Here is a 14,048-nt window from a genome sequence, read left to right on the forward strand (position 1 = left end):
AAAAGTTATTCTTCATCACAATAGAAACCAATGGATTGTCCTCGATTCCTCGACTTTCACGAATTTGATGTATAAAAGCAATTCTAGTGTAATGTCAGTCCCTCTCCCAGCCTCCCAGCAGAAGTGGTAGAGGGTAATACAGTGAGGGTATGAAACATGCATGGGATAGACATACGGCTCCTGAATCTAAGACGAGATCAACGGCTGATTAAGTTTTGAGTCTTTACAGCAGGAGAAACTGGCAACTAGACGGGGGCCGCCGGGGGCCGATCTGCCGGCGGGTTCTGAGTTTCTCACATTAAACATTAATTAATTAATTAGCTTTTTTATTGTAACTTTTATCTCACTTTATTAAACAACCAATACCGCAACAAGCTTGATTTAAGATGAAACTTACAGCAGAGGACTTCTTAGATAGCTATCCTCTTAGTAAAAAAAAAAAGTAAATTATAAAGTGCAGAATTTCCACTAAAATGGAATAAAACCAGAATTCCGGAAGATTTAAGAACATCCTTTAATCCTCCGATCTTCCATATGGTTTTATAGATTTTCTAACAAAAAGGCTTATAGCTACTCTATGGGGTCATTTAAATATACCAAATTAAGCAAAAATCCAAAAACTGAAAATCCTAATTTTATTTATTTTCCCGCTTGAGAAGAAGGTGCCATCGCTTGCCGCCCGCGGGTTAATCCAACGTTTCTGCTCAAAACGCAGTTTTATCCGGGAGGGAGACCTCGTCGTTTCCGCGCGCTTTACTGCATTCTCCGCCGAAAGCAAACAGTGATTAGCAAAAAAGTCAATTGTCATTCAGCCTCTTTAGAAATATTCCCATTAAAGATAAAGCCAATTTTAATTAGATGAAGTATCCAATTACTGTAATTACATTTTTTAAAAATTCACATCATGAAGATGACCCTTTTAAGAAGGGTTACGTGAATAATTAGCGCATTCATATTAAACAGAATGTATCGGGTAATATTTATACCCGTAAGGCAAAGAACACCGCGCATATTTCACCCCTGGGACCGCTGGCGAATGTTTTTGGCGGCGCTATGAATATTTATAGGCGAGCGTGTGCTTTGGCGAGATTATGTGTGAAAGCGTTTAAATGCCCACAAATTTTTTACCCAAGGGTAAAGTATACATAAAGTGAGGAGCGCAGATTAAGGATATGCAAAGTTTAATTTAAGCAGCAAATTTATATTTAATTAATGGAAGCCGACAGCTTTTCAAACTTGGCTCGAAAAAAAAATAAAAAAATCTATAGGGTATATATAGGGTTATATAAAACGGGATTTCTGAACAAATGTTTTTAATACTCTCCTATCACTTGGAGTTTGTTAAAGGGACATAATTTATGTAAATTTTGAATTTTGTTTAAAAAATTGCATATACCTGCCTCCCACCTATCATTCAACTATATCACACTTCCCAAGTGTCCCTGTTTAGTCTGGCCAGTTCTACTTTGGTACCCAAATCCCTGTGCCTCTCTCTCCTTCCCTAATGCCCCTCTCTCCTTCCCTGATGCCCCTCTCTCCTCCCCTGATGCCCCTCTTTTCTAGGAGGTCAGAATGTTTGCTGGGTATGAGGGGATCGCAGGGTTCTACGGCCCTAAAAGCCCCGATAATGTGTATAGAAACAGCTTTATAAATTAACCGGGGTAAATAAAACCGATTATTCTTCTTCTAAAAGCCCCCCCTCAGTTACACATATAGCTCCGCCCACAGCCCCACCTCTAACCACACCCCAGCCACACCTCTAAAACAACAGTGCCCCACTTTATCCTTTGAAGATGTTAAGCGGAAAATTGAATCAATAAGGTATGAGAGTGTGTAGGGTTTATTATCAAAACTGTGAACATTAGGAAGGGCCGCCCCCGAGGAGCTTCTCCCGCAGGAAGGTCTGATTCTGCCCTGAATAATGTATAGTTAGAATTGGTTTATTTTTTTATTTAATCAAGTTGATTACACAGGGCAGAAGTACAGAGGAATTCTCCCCAAAATGTGCACATGTCTAGCAGCAGAAAATCATGTGTTTGTTTTTTTTAGATTTCACTTAAATTTTTAATCAGTGTGCTTAAGTTGCACATATCAGGGAAAGGCATAAAACCTAAAATGATTTTATTAATGACATAAAAAAATGTATAATTGATTTGAATAAATAGACATTTTTTTTTTGTCAATTAACCAAAGATTTAAAATAGAAAATCAAAAAAATAAAAAGTAGACATTGCGGTGACCTAATCCCGCTGGCAGAAGCCGAGCCCAATTATTTTTATATTTCCAGGAACTACGACAGACTGCAGTGTATCGGCGGTTTGGAAATATTTTAATTGTAGCTTCCTTTCTGAGTTGTGTTGAGTTCACAACTTAGAGATAATGAAAGGTCTGAAGCAGCCCCCCCCCCCCCGGAAAGCTTTCCTGCATCGATCCCCACCGTCCACATAATGTAACCAAGCATTTTAATAGGATCTGATGGCTGGACAGAGAAATATTTATCCGTCAAGACATTGATTTGTTCCTATTGATTTCCTTACATAGCCCTTGTTACTTTGTAACATAATATGAAGTTATGATGTCATCTGTGTTCTTTGATGATAATTTTATAAATTAGCTCGGACCTAAACTGACTAAATCCTGTGTTTCTTCACAAAAAAAAAAAGCAGGGTATAACGCCTTTTATAATCTTTTATAAATTTTGCACAAATACTTGTATCATTTTTCTTGGAAAAACGTAGAATTTGGAGACAAGTTGGGGAGAGAAGAAACCTTTTATGGCACCGCATTAACCATGACTTTTGATAGTTTGGGTAGTTTGGTCCTCATGTGCTTCCGTAGGAATAAGTGCCAGGAGCTCCGTGTGCCTCAACAAGCTGGACTTGGGGTCTCTCTCAGCCCAGAATCTGCACTTGCCCCATTAGGGTTGGCCGGCCCTCCTCTACTGATGAAGACCACCCAACCCATCCCTTTTTAAAGTCAGATCACACACCAGACTTTTATTTTTTTATCCTTATTTAATTTTCTTTAATTTATCATTTCTCCCATTCTTGGTCCCGGTATAATTTCTTCCCCCCGCCATGGCCTCGAGCTTTTTCAGCCCCCAATATCCCACCCCTCTATTTAATGCCCCTTTGCCTTGCCACCCCTCTTCCCCTTTCATCTCATCGTCTTTAGTCAAGATATAAATCCTGACCCCGCCACGACAACATTTCACACTCTTTATCACAATCCATCACAACCAAGTTTTTTTTCAGATTTTAGTGAATTAGGTCACCGAATCGCAGACGTTTCACTCCGTCCATGAAAGACAATTTTACTGAAATGCTGATTTTTCGTACAATCGAAACATTTTATCTCTGTGCCCCAGGGACCTCTGCTGGGCGGCAAGTGAAAGTGCAGAGAAATTATTTGACGATACTTAGTAACGTGTTTTACCAGAAGTCTCTCGAGATCTGGGACGGCCGACCTGCCGCTCTCCAGATTAAATTAAACTACAACTCCCATGATTCATAGACAATAGACGATACTTAAGAACCATTCTGCCCCTGACCTTGTTCAGTCCTTGTTCTTATTATTATTATTATTATTATCCTTTATTTATATAGCGCCAACAGTTTACGCAGCGCTTAATACAATACATAAATTCAAGGGATATGACAAGACAAGAATTGACAGACTAAGACAAACCGATACATTTGGTGGAGAGAGCCCTGCTCGCAAGCTATATTATTATTATTATTATTATTATTATTTATTATTATTTATTGTTTTATATAGCGCCATTAAATTCTGTAGCGCTGTACATAACAAGTAGTATGTCATATAACGACAGGAGAGGAGGGCCCTGCTCAAGGCTGTTCCCCTTATCTAGTACTATCTGACCCAAGTTGCAATAACATCTAGCGTTACTAGTTCATCCTAATTCTCACCTCTGTATACAACACATTAACTCGTCTTTTTATTTTACTTTAAGTATTAATATAAAACCCCCTCTTTTACTTTCTGTTGCGCTGTATGCGAGAGCCGCCATCTTGCTCCCCCCCCCCCATCACAGGGTATAAATCTCCCTGAGGTATCTGTGATAATAGCGTTACGGAGGGACCAGCGCGGCTGGAAACAATCTCTAGCGCTAGAGGCTCATGCGCCGTCCGCTAAAACAACGCGGGGAGAGAACTGGAAGTGGCTTACAACTTCCTGCTCGGGCTAATGGGAGAGAACCGGAAGTGGCTTACAACTTCCTGCTTGGGCTGGCCGGAGGATTCCGCTGCTGTCTGTACTGAGGGATCATGGGAAAGGGAAGCTGCTTTTGGTGGCTCCCAGAGATGGAAATTCTATGTATGAATGACTTCAAAACGGAACGGAAAATAACGTTGATGTTTTTTGGATGGTTTTTAGTTCTGGGTGTATCAGATTCCCTTTAACTCTCCGATGTCAGAAGCTTAGATGTAATATAAGGAAGTTTTACTTTACTGAGAGGGTGGTGGAACAGCCTCCCGGCAGAAGTGGTAGAGGGTAATACAGTGAGGGTATTAAACATGCATGGGATAGACATCCGGCTCCTGAATCTAAGACGAGACCAACGACTGATTAAGGTTTGAGTCTTTACAGCAGGAGAAACGGGCGACTAGACGGGGGCCGGCGAGGGCCGATCTGCCGGCAGGTTCTATATTTCCGTACACATTCCTCCCAGCCGGTGCATTCTGCGCAGGTGACGGTGACAGCCGCCCTCGCTCGCCGTGGCAGATCTCATACATTCAGCCGCCTCAATGAGCAGGAGAAGCAGATGGGTTTATGGGAAGATCCTGTTACGTAGCCGGTAGGCAGCTCCAAGCACCAGCCAATGACACGCTCCGTTCCATAATCCCCTAAAAAAACACAACCTTCATCTCCTATTGTTCCAGCTTCTCTGATTGGCTCTCCCTGCCCGGTGCATCTCTTAGGACCGTTATCAATGTCATTATTTTCTGCTTTATTCCGAAAAGGAAAATGGCTTTGTCGACCATTCAGAAGGTGGCCCTGTTCTCCTGCCTGGTGCTCTGCGTCTCTCTGCTTCTCCCCAAAACCCTTCTAACCCGAGGGAAACAGTCTGGTCAGCCGGAGGGTAAGGCGTGCCTGCGCATGATATTCTGCATCCTCCCTGCTGTCACGAGCTCATCCCGCAATAAATTCCGATATAGCCTGCCGCTTTACCCCCATTCCGTGTATTGTCCACAGAGCTCACAATTCACGGGCAGAGCCGGGACGGCTGGAAGCTCTCTTTGTGAAAAGACAAAAGAGTCTTTATTCTAAGAGACAGAGGGGAGGCAGTCAGCTGGGGGTTTAACTCCTTTTTTGCCACAAACTACCCTGCAATGCCGAGGGCGAGCCTGTGACAGACATCCATCCTCATCCCCAGCGATCAAACAATAATATATAATATAATAATTATCTGCACCATGTGTAAAAGAAAGCGAATAATCTAAAAAAAGACTTTTGAGCTCTTGAGGTTCTAGGCCATTCCTACTGTCATCCCTTCCGCCTTGTCTATAGAGCTTACAATCTAGTATACAAGACGCACGAAAGAACATTTATATGTTACAGGCGTGTGAATCTCATTTTTGATCCAAAATATGATCCACTTTTGCCCATCTCCAAGCCGTTATCCTGAGGACATTAAAATATTTATTTTATTAATCTGAATTAAGATAAATTTTATATTTTTTTTTTTACTTTGGAGCAAAATGTCTAATTTTGTTACTTTTTTTCCCCGGGAAAATGTTTGTTTCCGTCCTCTGCTTAATGTTTGTTGTTTTTTTAATTTAAACGGTATAAATAACTCGATACATTGTATCACCGCATTCTGTTCTCTGCCGGAAGGAAGTTTCATTCATTCGCTATTCTTTTAGTAAAAGATGATATATTATATTTTAACCTTGCACCCATATTCAATCTTTCGTACAAAAAACAGATTCCATACCAGAAAGAGCAATACTTCCATTTTTATCCTTTAAACTCTCGTGATTATCCTGTTAGAAACTTTTTAGAAAGCCAAGAATGCATCTTTTATGGTTACATTGTTGCCACTTTGCTCTGCACCCAGAATCCTTTTCAATAAAGCGGCAAGAATGACCTTATAAGGCAAATGGTTTTATTCATGATGTCATAGCGCATGGTCCTCAACCCTCACCTTCGGTTTAATATTGTGCCTTATACCCCTACAGCCCCAGTTGCCCCATTTGCCCCTGGCATCAATGAGGTCTCCACGAGACCCTTTGCTTCATGAAACCATAGAAACCTGAAACTGTTCTAGAATCGAAAGGCTCTTAAGATCCCTCCTGATATATTATCATCAAATGTATAATTATATGTGGGCTTATTCGCTAAAGCGAGCTCAGGGGCCCCTCTTCAGCCGCTCCAGCCCTGTCCCTCGGAAAAGACCATCTTGGGTCTGAGTTCAGGGCCCCCATTTGGATGGAGCATTGGAGAAAAGGGTTATTTTTCCCAACTCACATTCCCAATAAAGTGGAAGTGAAAGAGGGCTGTCACCGATATTAAACGTCATAGGAACTGACATTTAATTAAAGATTACAGTGTGTACTCATGCGCGACTCCAAATCCTATTTCCTTACAATAGCACAATGCAATCCATCACCGCTGACACGGCTTTGATAGTCTGGCCTTTTGTCAACCTCAATTACAATTTAATTCCAGAGTGTCGGTTAAATGTCCGGCTACCCGATGGGACGAATCAAACCGTATCCCATTATTGTACTCATACACACAACGCGCGTTCCTGTACCTCCCGCCATATATAAAACGCTATGTATATACGTATTCAATTTCACGGATAGCAGGTCTAATAAATCCCTGTCTCCTGTCCGTCTGGCCCCCCGCTCCCTATCATTCCCATCCAATTTAATAGAAACACGGAATTGGCCATCTAATCTTCTCAGGTTCCTTCTGATTGGATCGTCATGTTGGTCGCTATGGGAAAAACTGCTTTTCAATCTTTTTGCATCAGTTTTTATACATATCCTCCATTTTTTTACCATTCTGCATTACAGGGGGGGGCTAAAGACATTCATCTCAATGCAATGTTCTCAGGCTTTATTTGGCTCAAAGGTGGAGGCTCCGAATTCCCGAGGGCGACTGATTCGAGCGGTGTGGGTAATTAAATACATTTCCCCAAAATCACCCAAACCGGGATTTTTTTTTGCAGGAAATCCTGGACATTTTCCTTCAGCCAGACACCAGCCCAAGCCCACCGATGGGAGGTCATCGGGGTCCTTCTTCCCGAGGTCGCATTTATCGGAAGCAGTGGCCAAGGCTAAGGGCGGGAGCGGGGCAGGAGGAAACTCAAGGCAAAGTCTCGTGGGGCAAATTATACCGATATACGGGTTTGGAATCCTGCTGTACATCCTCTATATTCTGTTCAAGGTAAGAAAGACGTCATCAACCCAACTTTGGAACGTATGGGAACATCAGCGAAGGATCGTGCAGGTCATGGTGCTAATCATTTCATCTACAAGATCTGCCAGCAAAACATATATTTTATTATTTGGTTTTCACCCATTGGGGACTTTGTGGCAAAGTCCGGTAACTCCTTTGCCCGTAGGCGTCCACGGATTAGAGGGTCCACCTGGAGGTTAAAGAGCTGGACTTAGTAGATATAATGACGTTAGGAAGACGCGGATTTGTTTTAGCGCTCAGCATGAGAGTTTTATAGACACATAAAGTAAGAATGCAGTCGTAAGGATACTGTAACGCGGCCGGCACACTTGGGCTTATTTTTTGGGTGATTCGCCTATTAAATGTTTACATTTTTTCATATTTTTCAGCTTTCCTCCAAAGGAAAAAGCCCAAAGATTGAGCAGAAGAGCCAACCGATGTCAAACGGGAACCTGAAAAGGAAAATCAGTAAGAATGATGTATACGGAGGCCTCTCGAGTCGCACGTTAATGGAAGGAATTAGCGAATAAGCCCTGAGATAAAGTATTTTTTTTTAAATTCAGAAAACATATTGTTATTGGGGAGCCAATAGCAGGACAAACAGGACCCCAAAAAGTTGTTCCCATTCACAGAAACATGAATATTTTACCCATCAGTCAACGCCTGGATTAACCTTCCCCTGGCAGGTTAAGGGTTAACATTGTGTGTATATCCACAAGTTTTTTTTACTTAGCTTAATTATTATTATTATTATTATTATTATTATTATTTATTTATTTAAATATCATTATATTTAAATTATCCTGAGACAGAACGCTATACAAGTAAACATGGCATCGCTGTCTCTACGTCGATACATTCAGTAACAATGTAGCTATCGTATACATTCTTGACCGACACGTATGTATTTGCGTAAGACAAACACGGATGCGCTCCAGGAAGAAATGTCAAAAAATACAATTAAATCTGCATTCGTAAAGGCAACGGAAAACCACGGCAACCTCGTCATGGAAAATAAATGATAATTGAAATTTTTGGAACTATTTAACTCTGATAAATCCTTTCTGGGTCTGTGAATGTGACTTTCATGTCTGGGAGTCCGTGATAAATTAGGAGTTGCGTCTTACTGCAGATTATTCCATATTTATCACCCTGACTTATTATTAATATATATTTTTTTCTTTTTAATTCTTTTTTTTCCGTTTTTTTTATTTTTTTTTTAGCTGACTATGAGCTCGGCCAACTGCAAGATAAACTTAAAGAAACTGAAGAGGCAATGGAAAAAATTATCTCCCGCCTGGGACCAAACTGTGAGAGGTACGCGGAAACTAATGAAAACCATAAATCACTATCTTTTGGGTGCAGCAAGAAAATAAATTCTATATTTTATCGTCATTTCACGCCGGCTAGAACTGAACGTCTTTATATTGCAAATGCAATTTTAATATCCAAAATTACATCATCTGTTTCTTTATATAAGATTCCTCCAAAAATCCCCAAAATATGTCATGTAAATGCCTGCAAGTAAATGGCATTGGTTATAAATTTAGACACATGTACACTTCTTATAAATATAAAAAAAATAATAATAAATCTTACATTTGCGTTAATTATTCAACGATTTGTGAATAATTACATTTTTTGAGGTTCAGAAAGTTGACCAACGCTCCTTTGACAGCATTTAATGAATCTGTACCCTCATTTATAGTCAGGGTTATAGTTTTGTATTGTTACTTTAATCCCCATTTTGTACATTTATTTTGGTTATATTGGCCAAAAATTATAAAGAAAAAGGGGATTCAGATCTTATTTTTTAGTCAGCGTTCAGTGTTCCCTCTGGGGTGAGTAGGCCAGCAGAAAAAAAAATGTCTGGTTGTCTCAGTGTTGCGTTGCTCACCTTTTGAGGAACACTGACCTTCAAGCAGGTCCAAATTGTAACTTACATTTTTAATAATAGTTAATAATAATAATAATAGCAATATAAATAATATAAATAACAATAAAATAAGAAATGTAAATAATAATAGTAGCAATATAAATAACAATAATAATAGCAATGTAAATATTATCAATAACAATAATAGCACGATAAATAATAATAATAATAATAATCTTGTATTTAATAATGGGATCTTTTTTCCCCAGAACCGATCATGTGAGTACAGACGAGGAACAGCAACTACTGCAGCGGCTGAAGGAGATCACTCGGGTGATGAAGGAAGGAAAACTTCTGGATGGAATTACTCCGGAGCAGGAAGCAGAGGAGGCTCCGTACATGGAGGATTGGGAAGGTATCGCACATCGAGTGGGGCGGACATGTGGAAATTTCCACCAGATCTGTGACAACCAACAAAATCCAGTAGACTGGTAGAGAAACACTGATTTTCCAGATTCTTAACAATGGGTGACGTATTAAACAGCCTCCTTACTAGTAAATATTACAAAGCACTTGGGTCAACTTAAAATGGCTGCTCCCAACCCACCCATTGCAGAATATTGCAACTGCCTAGAGTTCTATTTCTAAAAGAAGGAAATCTAATTATATTTTCTTAAGAATGTGCTGAGCTTAAATATCTCTCAGCTTTTAAACACAGATTAGAATATACCCCTCTGTTTTTCCCCCTTTACAGCTTCCATTACCATCGCAGGAAGAAGAGGTAAGGAGGAAATTAGTACAGAGATCCTCGGGGGCGTGGCATAAAGAAGCAGTGATGAGTTTTTCAGGTTCTCCTCACGTGCTACTGCTCTATTAGCAAGTGGGTCTGCAGGAGCGTGACATCATAATCAAATGCCCTTCGTGTCTTCTAGCAATAATTAATTAGATGGCAGGAAGTGAGGTCGTGTTCGTCAAACCGGTGTTCAAGGCCTCATTTAATTTTGCCCAGTTTACCCATTTTTGGCCACCAAATTTCTTTAAATTCTACCCAAATTATGCTACTTTTTCCTTTCTTGTTCCTTTAAAAGGAGTGGGTGATGGGAAAAGTGCTCCACATCTGTGTTTAGGAATCCGAAGAAAAGTTAATACTTGGAAGCAGTATCAGCGCTGGCCTTAACCACTATTTATTTTCAATATCTTTGTAAAACAGGCTATCCAGAAGAGACCTATCCGATTTATGAGCCTTCGGACCGCAAGCACGACACCATTCTGGTAGATTGCTCCGAGCTAAATCAGCCCTCCGCAGAGGAGATAGCGGAACAAATGGAATTTGCCGAAAATGATGAGCATTTGTGCGCAGAAAGCCCCGAGGACGAGAAACATCATAACCTCCTCGAAAATCCCATCAACTCATCAAACAATATCTTCCCCCCGCAACATAAGTCCCCCCGCGTCGGCGACACGGCGGAGAGAGGCGATACTGAAGGCGAGGAAGAAGAAGATGACGAAGATGATCCAGCTGTGTTGGCCGAAAATGTCGGCTTTCATTTGGAAAGCTGCAGTGATCAGGGCGACTTGTTTGCCAATGACATTTTAATGGACTCAGATGACGACGAGGAATCACCGGGCGCATGTGACGCCACCGGTAGGGATGATGTTGGCACTTTAAGAAAAAGGAGCAACAAAAGAATAGAATACTAAAACAAATGTATACTGCCATTAACCCTTTCACCGAAGGGGGTCAAGAAAGTCAACTAAAGACTTCAGACGTCTTTTGTCAAGTGGTCACTTCCAACATTATCTTCAGTGAACAACAGGCGCTCCTCGATGTCGGTCACATTGTTGGGAAATGCTTCAGTTACGCCAAGGAGGAGGACGAAGATGAGGAGGACGATTGGTGTTAGTTTGGCAGAGCAACCAAGAGAAGTTGGCCTCGGTGGGGTGGTGGGTCCGAGGACACTAGGGACTGATGTGCTGAACATTTATTTCTCACCAAGGGAATTGTTCTGGGATTCACTAATTACACAATACGTGTGATGTCATTAAAGTACAACGGTCACACTTTAACATGAGTTTTAAAAACTGTTTCTTTACGCAAAGGAACATGTAAAATATTACAATCCTGCCTTGTCAACTTAATACAACACGCTGCCTATAGGACAGTCAATATAGTTACACATCCTTTTAATCACGTAAATTTAGTCCAAAAAAATGAAGATACTATTTAGAATAAAAAAAAAACCAAACAATGTATGTAAAAAAGGTTTCTATGGTTGTAAATAGAAAAACATTGTAGCTAAGATGAATTCCAAAAGAATTAGTAACGAGATGAAAGAATCACATGTTCACCCAGCCACATTTTGGATGGTGAGATATACAGCATATATATATATGTATCTTAAATCCGCCAATTTTAGTATTTCACCAGAAATTTCAAAGTTAATTATGGGAAATTCAGGGAAAGAGTAGTATATATTTGTTAATGTTGCGAAATGTATCTTTCATGCAAGATAATTTTTTTTTTACTTTAGCTATATTTTATTTTGCTTAAGATATTCTGGCAGGAAAAAAATAAATACAAATATATATATATATATAAATATAAATAGATATATATAAGGTTAAACATAACTTAATCACATATCTTTAAGAAAACTCCCGGGCCATGATGTAATAGTTAAGAATTTTGTGGAAATGTGGAAATATTGATATTGCATGAATATATTATGAAATCCTTATCCTTTCTGAGAGGAAATGTATTACAGAATGTAAAACGCAATGGGAAATTTCATTTAATTTTTTATTCTAATTCTAATGGAAAGGCTTGTCTTTATGCTAATTACGTACAACATCCAGCCAATTGGAGATAAGATAGGCGGAGACTCCATCTCTCGTTGACTACACACAGGTTTCCAGTCCGAAGCATGAAAGACCACAAACCCTGAGCGTCACATTATTACATATTTATAATATGTCAAAAAAAAAAAAATCCTGCTCTCCTTAAATAATCAATAAAATACATTTCTCGGTGTCTTTCTCCAGTTCTTTATTTATAACACGTGACAAAAAAAAGCATAAGAATTATCTTTCTGGGCATTTTTTTTTTCATGTAAAAATACAAAACTCCATTTAATTAGCAGATCACTTTACAACAAATCTTTAGTGCTAAAATTGTGACAAAATATACGTCCATAAAGGCAAGTGGCAGAAACGAGGGAAAGAGGATACGTTGGAGACATTTTTTTCTACTACAACCCTGTGTATTACAGAACTGCGAAATGCGTCGGTTTAACAATCTGTGTAATAAGTTGGAGAAGAGTGTGAGAAATATCTCAATTTACCAGCCAAAAATAAACTTCTTTATAGTTTTAAACACTTAATAGCCATTCGATTGAATTTAAATATATATATATATAAATATATATATATAATAATTTATTGAGTGTTTACAATTTTTTGTAAAAATTACATTTTCAATAACTTTCACAACATTAAGAGGTTCCAGAAACAATTTGCCAGCCGATGAGGAAATGACAAAAGTCAAATTGTTCCGTTGTTTACTACCTGTTCTGTCATGTTTACCCATTGTACAGCGCTGCGGAATATGATGGCGCTATATAAAACAATAGATAACAATAATAATGATCTCAGCGGGCTCACTTCCTCTGTTGGAACATTTATGTCATCATTGTCTTGGTGTTTGCGGATAAAAGTTGTTTTTTCAGTAGTGCGGAGGAATAATTTCATCTATCGCTAAACATTATAATTGGAAATACTCAAATCGATATATAGATTAATTAGTTTTTTAGATAGCTTCTCGGTGCCCTTTAAGGTATAGCGAGGCTACGCCGTTCATTGTTCAAAGTGCTTTGTTTATTCTTATTTTTTATTTTTTTAATCGGATGCAGGCAGCCATTTTGGCTTTATAAGTCCCGCCTCTCTCCTCGTAGAACTACAACATTTGTGATGCTTTTCTTGATAGAAAAAAAAAATGCGTTTTTGTATTTAGTAAATATTTCTCATTGCAACACATTGAAAAAAATAACAAAATATGAAAATGCGGTGAGACGCAGAGCTAAGAATTCAACATGTTGGTCCGATTACGTTTTACATTTAGGCGGGGGGGGGCGGGGGGTAGACAGGTTAGCAAAAGACTTTTTCAGCTTTTCTCAGTTTCATTTCCTTCACAAGATTCACTAGATGTTCTTATTTTTGTCATAATAAGTGATTCCAGCCCAAAATGCCCTAGAATAACACAAGTAAACATCAAACAGGTGACTGCTGGGGTCCGCGTGACGGAGACCGCTGCTTCAGAACAGAAATAAATAACAGAAGCTCGGATGGGTGAAATTTAATACATAACACAACATCCGCATACAACAGGGAACTGCGGGAGTGAAAAGACCCCCCAATTTCCTCCAAGCCTCCAGATTATTGAACGATGAGTGTAGATCAACCCAAACCCCCCCCCCCAACTCCGGCAATGACTTCGGATCTGGTTAATAACTACAAAAACATGTAAAAGGAAAAGTTAAACAAATGTCTCCAGAAAAAAGGTTGGGTGCCCCCCCAAAAAACGCTACGTTGTGCACATCATGGCGTGAAGACGTTATTATTAATAAAAGTGACAACCATCTAAGAAACATTGTATCTTGTGCTTTCGTTGTAAAGAAACATGAATCCCATTGAACGTCAGTATCTGGGCGCACGCTCCTCTAGCGTTGGTTAGCGTTAAAAGGCAGAC

General features: G+C 39.5%; 1 protein-coding gene across 1 annotated transcript; it reads left to right on the top strand.

The window, feature by feature from the left end:
* The first annotated feature begins 4,986 nt into the window (after positions 1-4,986).
* Positions 4,987-11,208, top strand: LOC149276524 (protein RIC-3-like). The gene is made up of 8 exons (XM_089503550.1): positions 4,987-5,101; positions 7,199-7,416; positions 7,818-7,896; positions 8,652-8,745; positions 9,351-9,353; positions 9,574-9,719; positions 10,515-10,949; positions 11,042-11,208. Exons 1-8 carry the CDS (start codon positions 4,987-4,989, stop codon positions 11,206-11,208), a joined length of 1,257 nt encoding a protein of 418 aa, XP_089359676.1.
* The last annotated feature ends 2,840 nt before the right edge of the window (positions 11,209-14,048 follow it).

This window comes from Sceloporus occidentalis, unplaced genomic scaffold (genome assembly GCF_023333645.1).
Source record: "Sceloporus occidentalis isolate IW3139 unplaced genomic scaffold, rSceOcc1.0.p SCAF_235, whole genome shotgun sequence".
Classification (NCBI taxonomy): domain Eukaryota; kingdom Metazoa; phylum Chordata; class Lepidosauria; order Squamata; family Phrynosomatidae; genus Sceloporus; species Sceloporus occidentalis.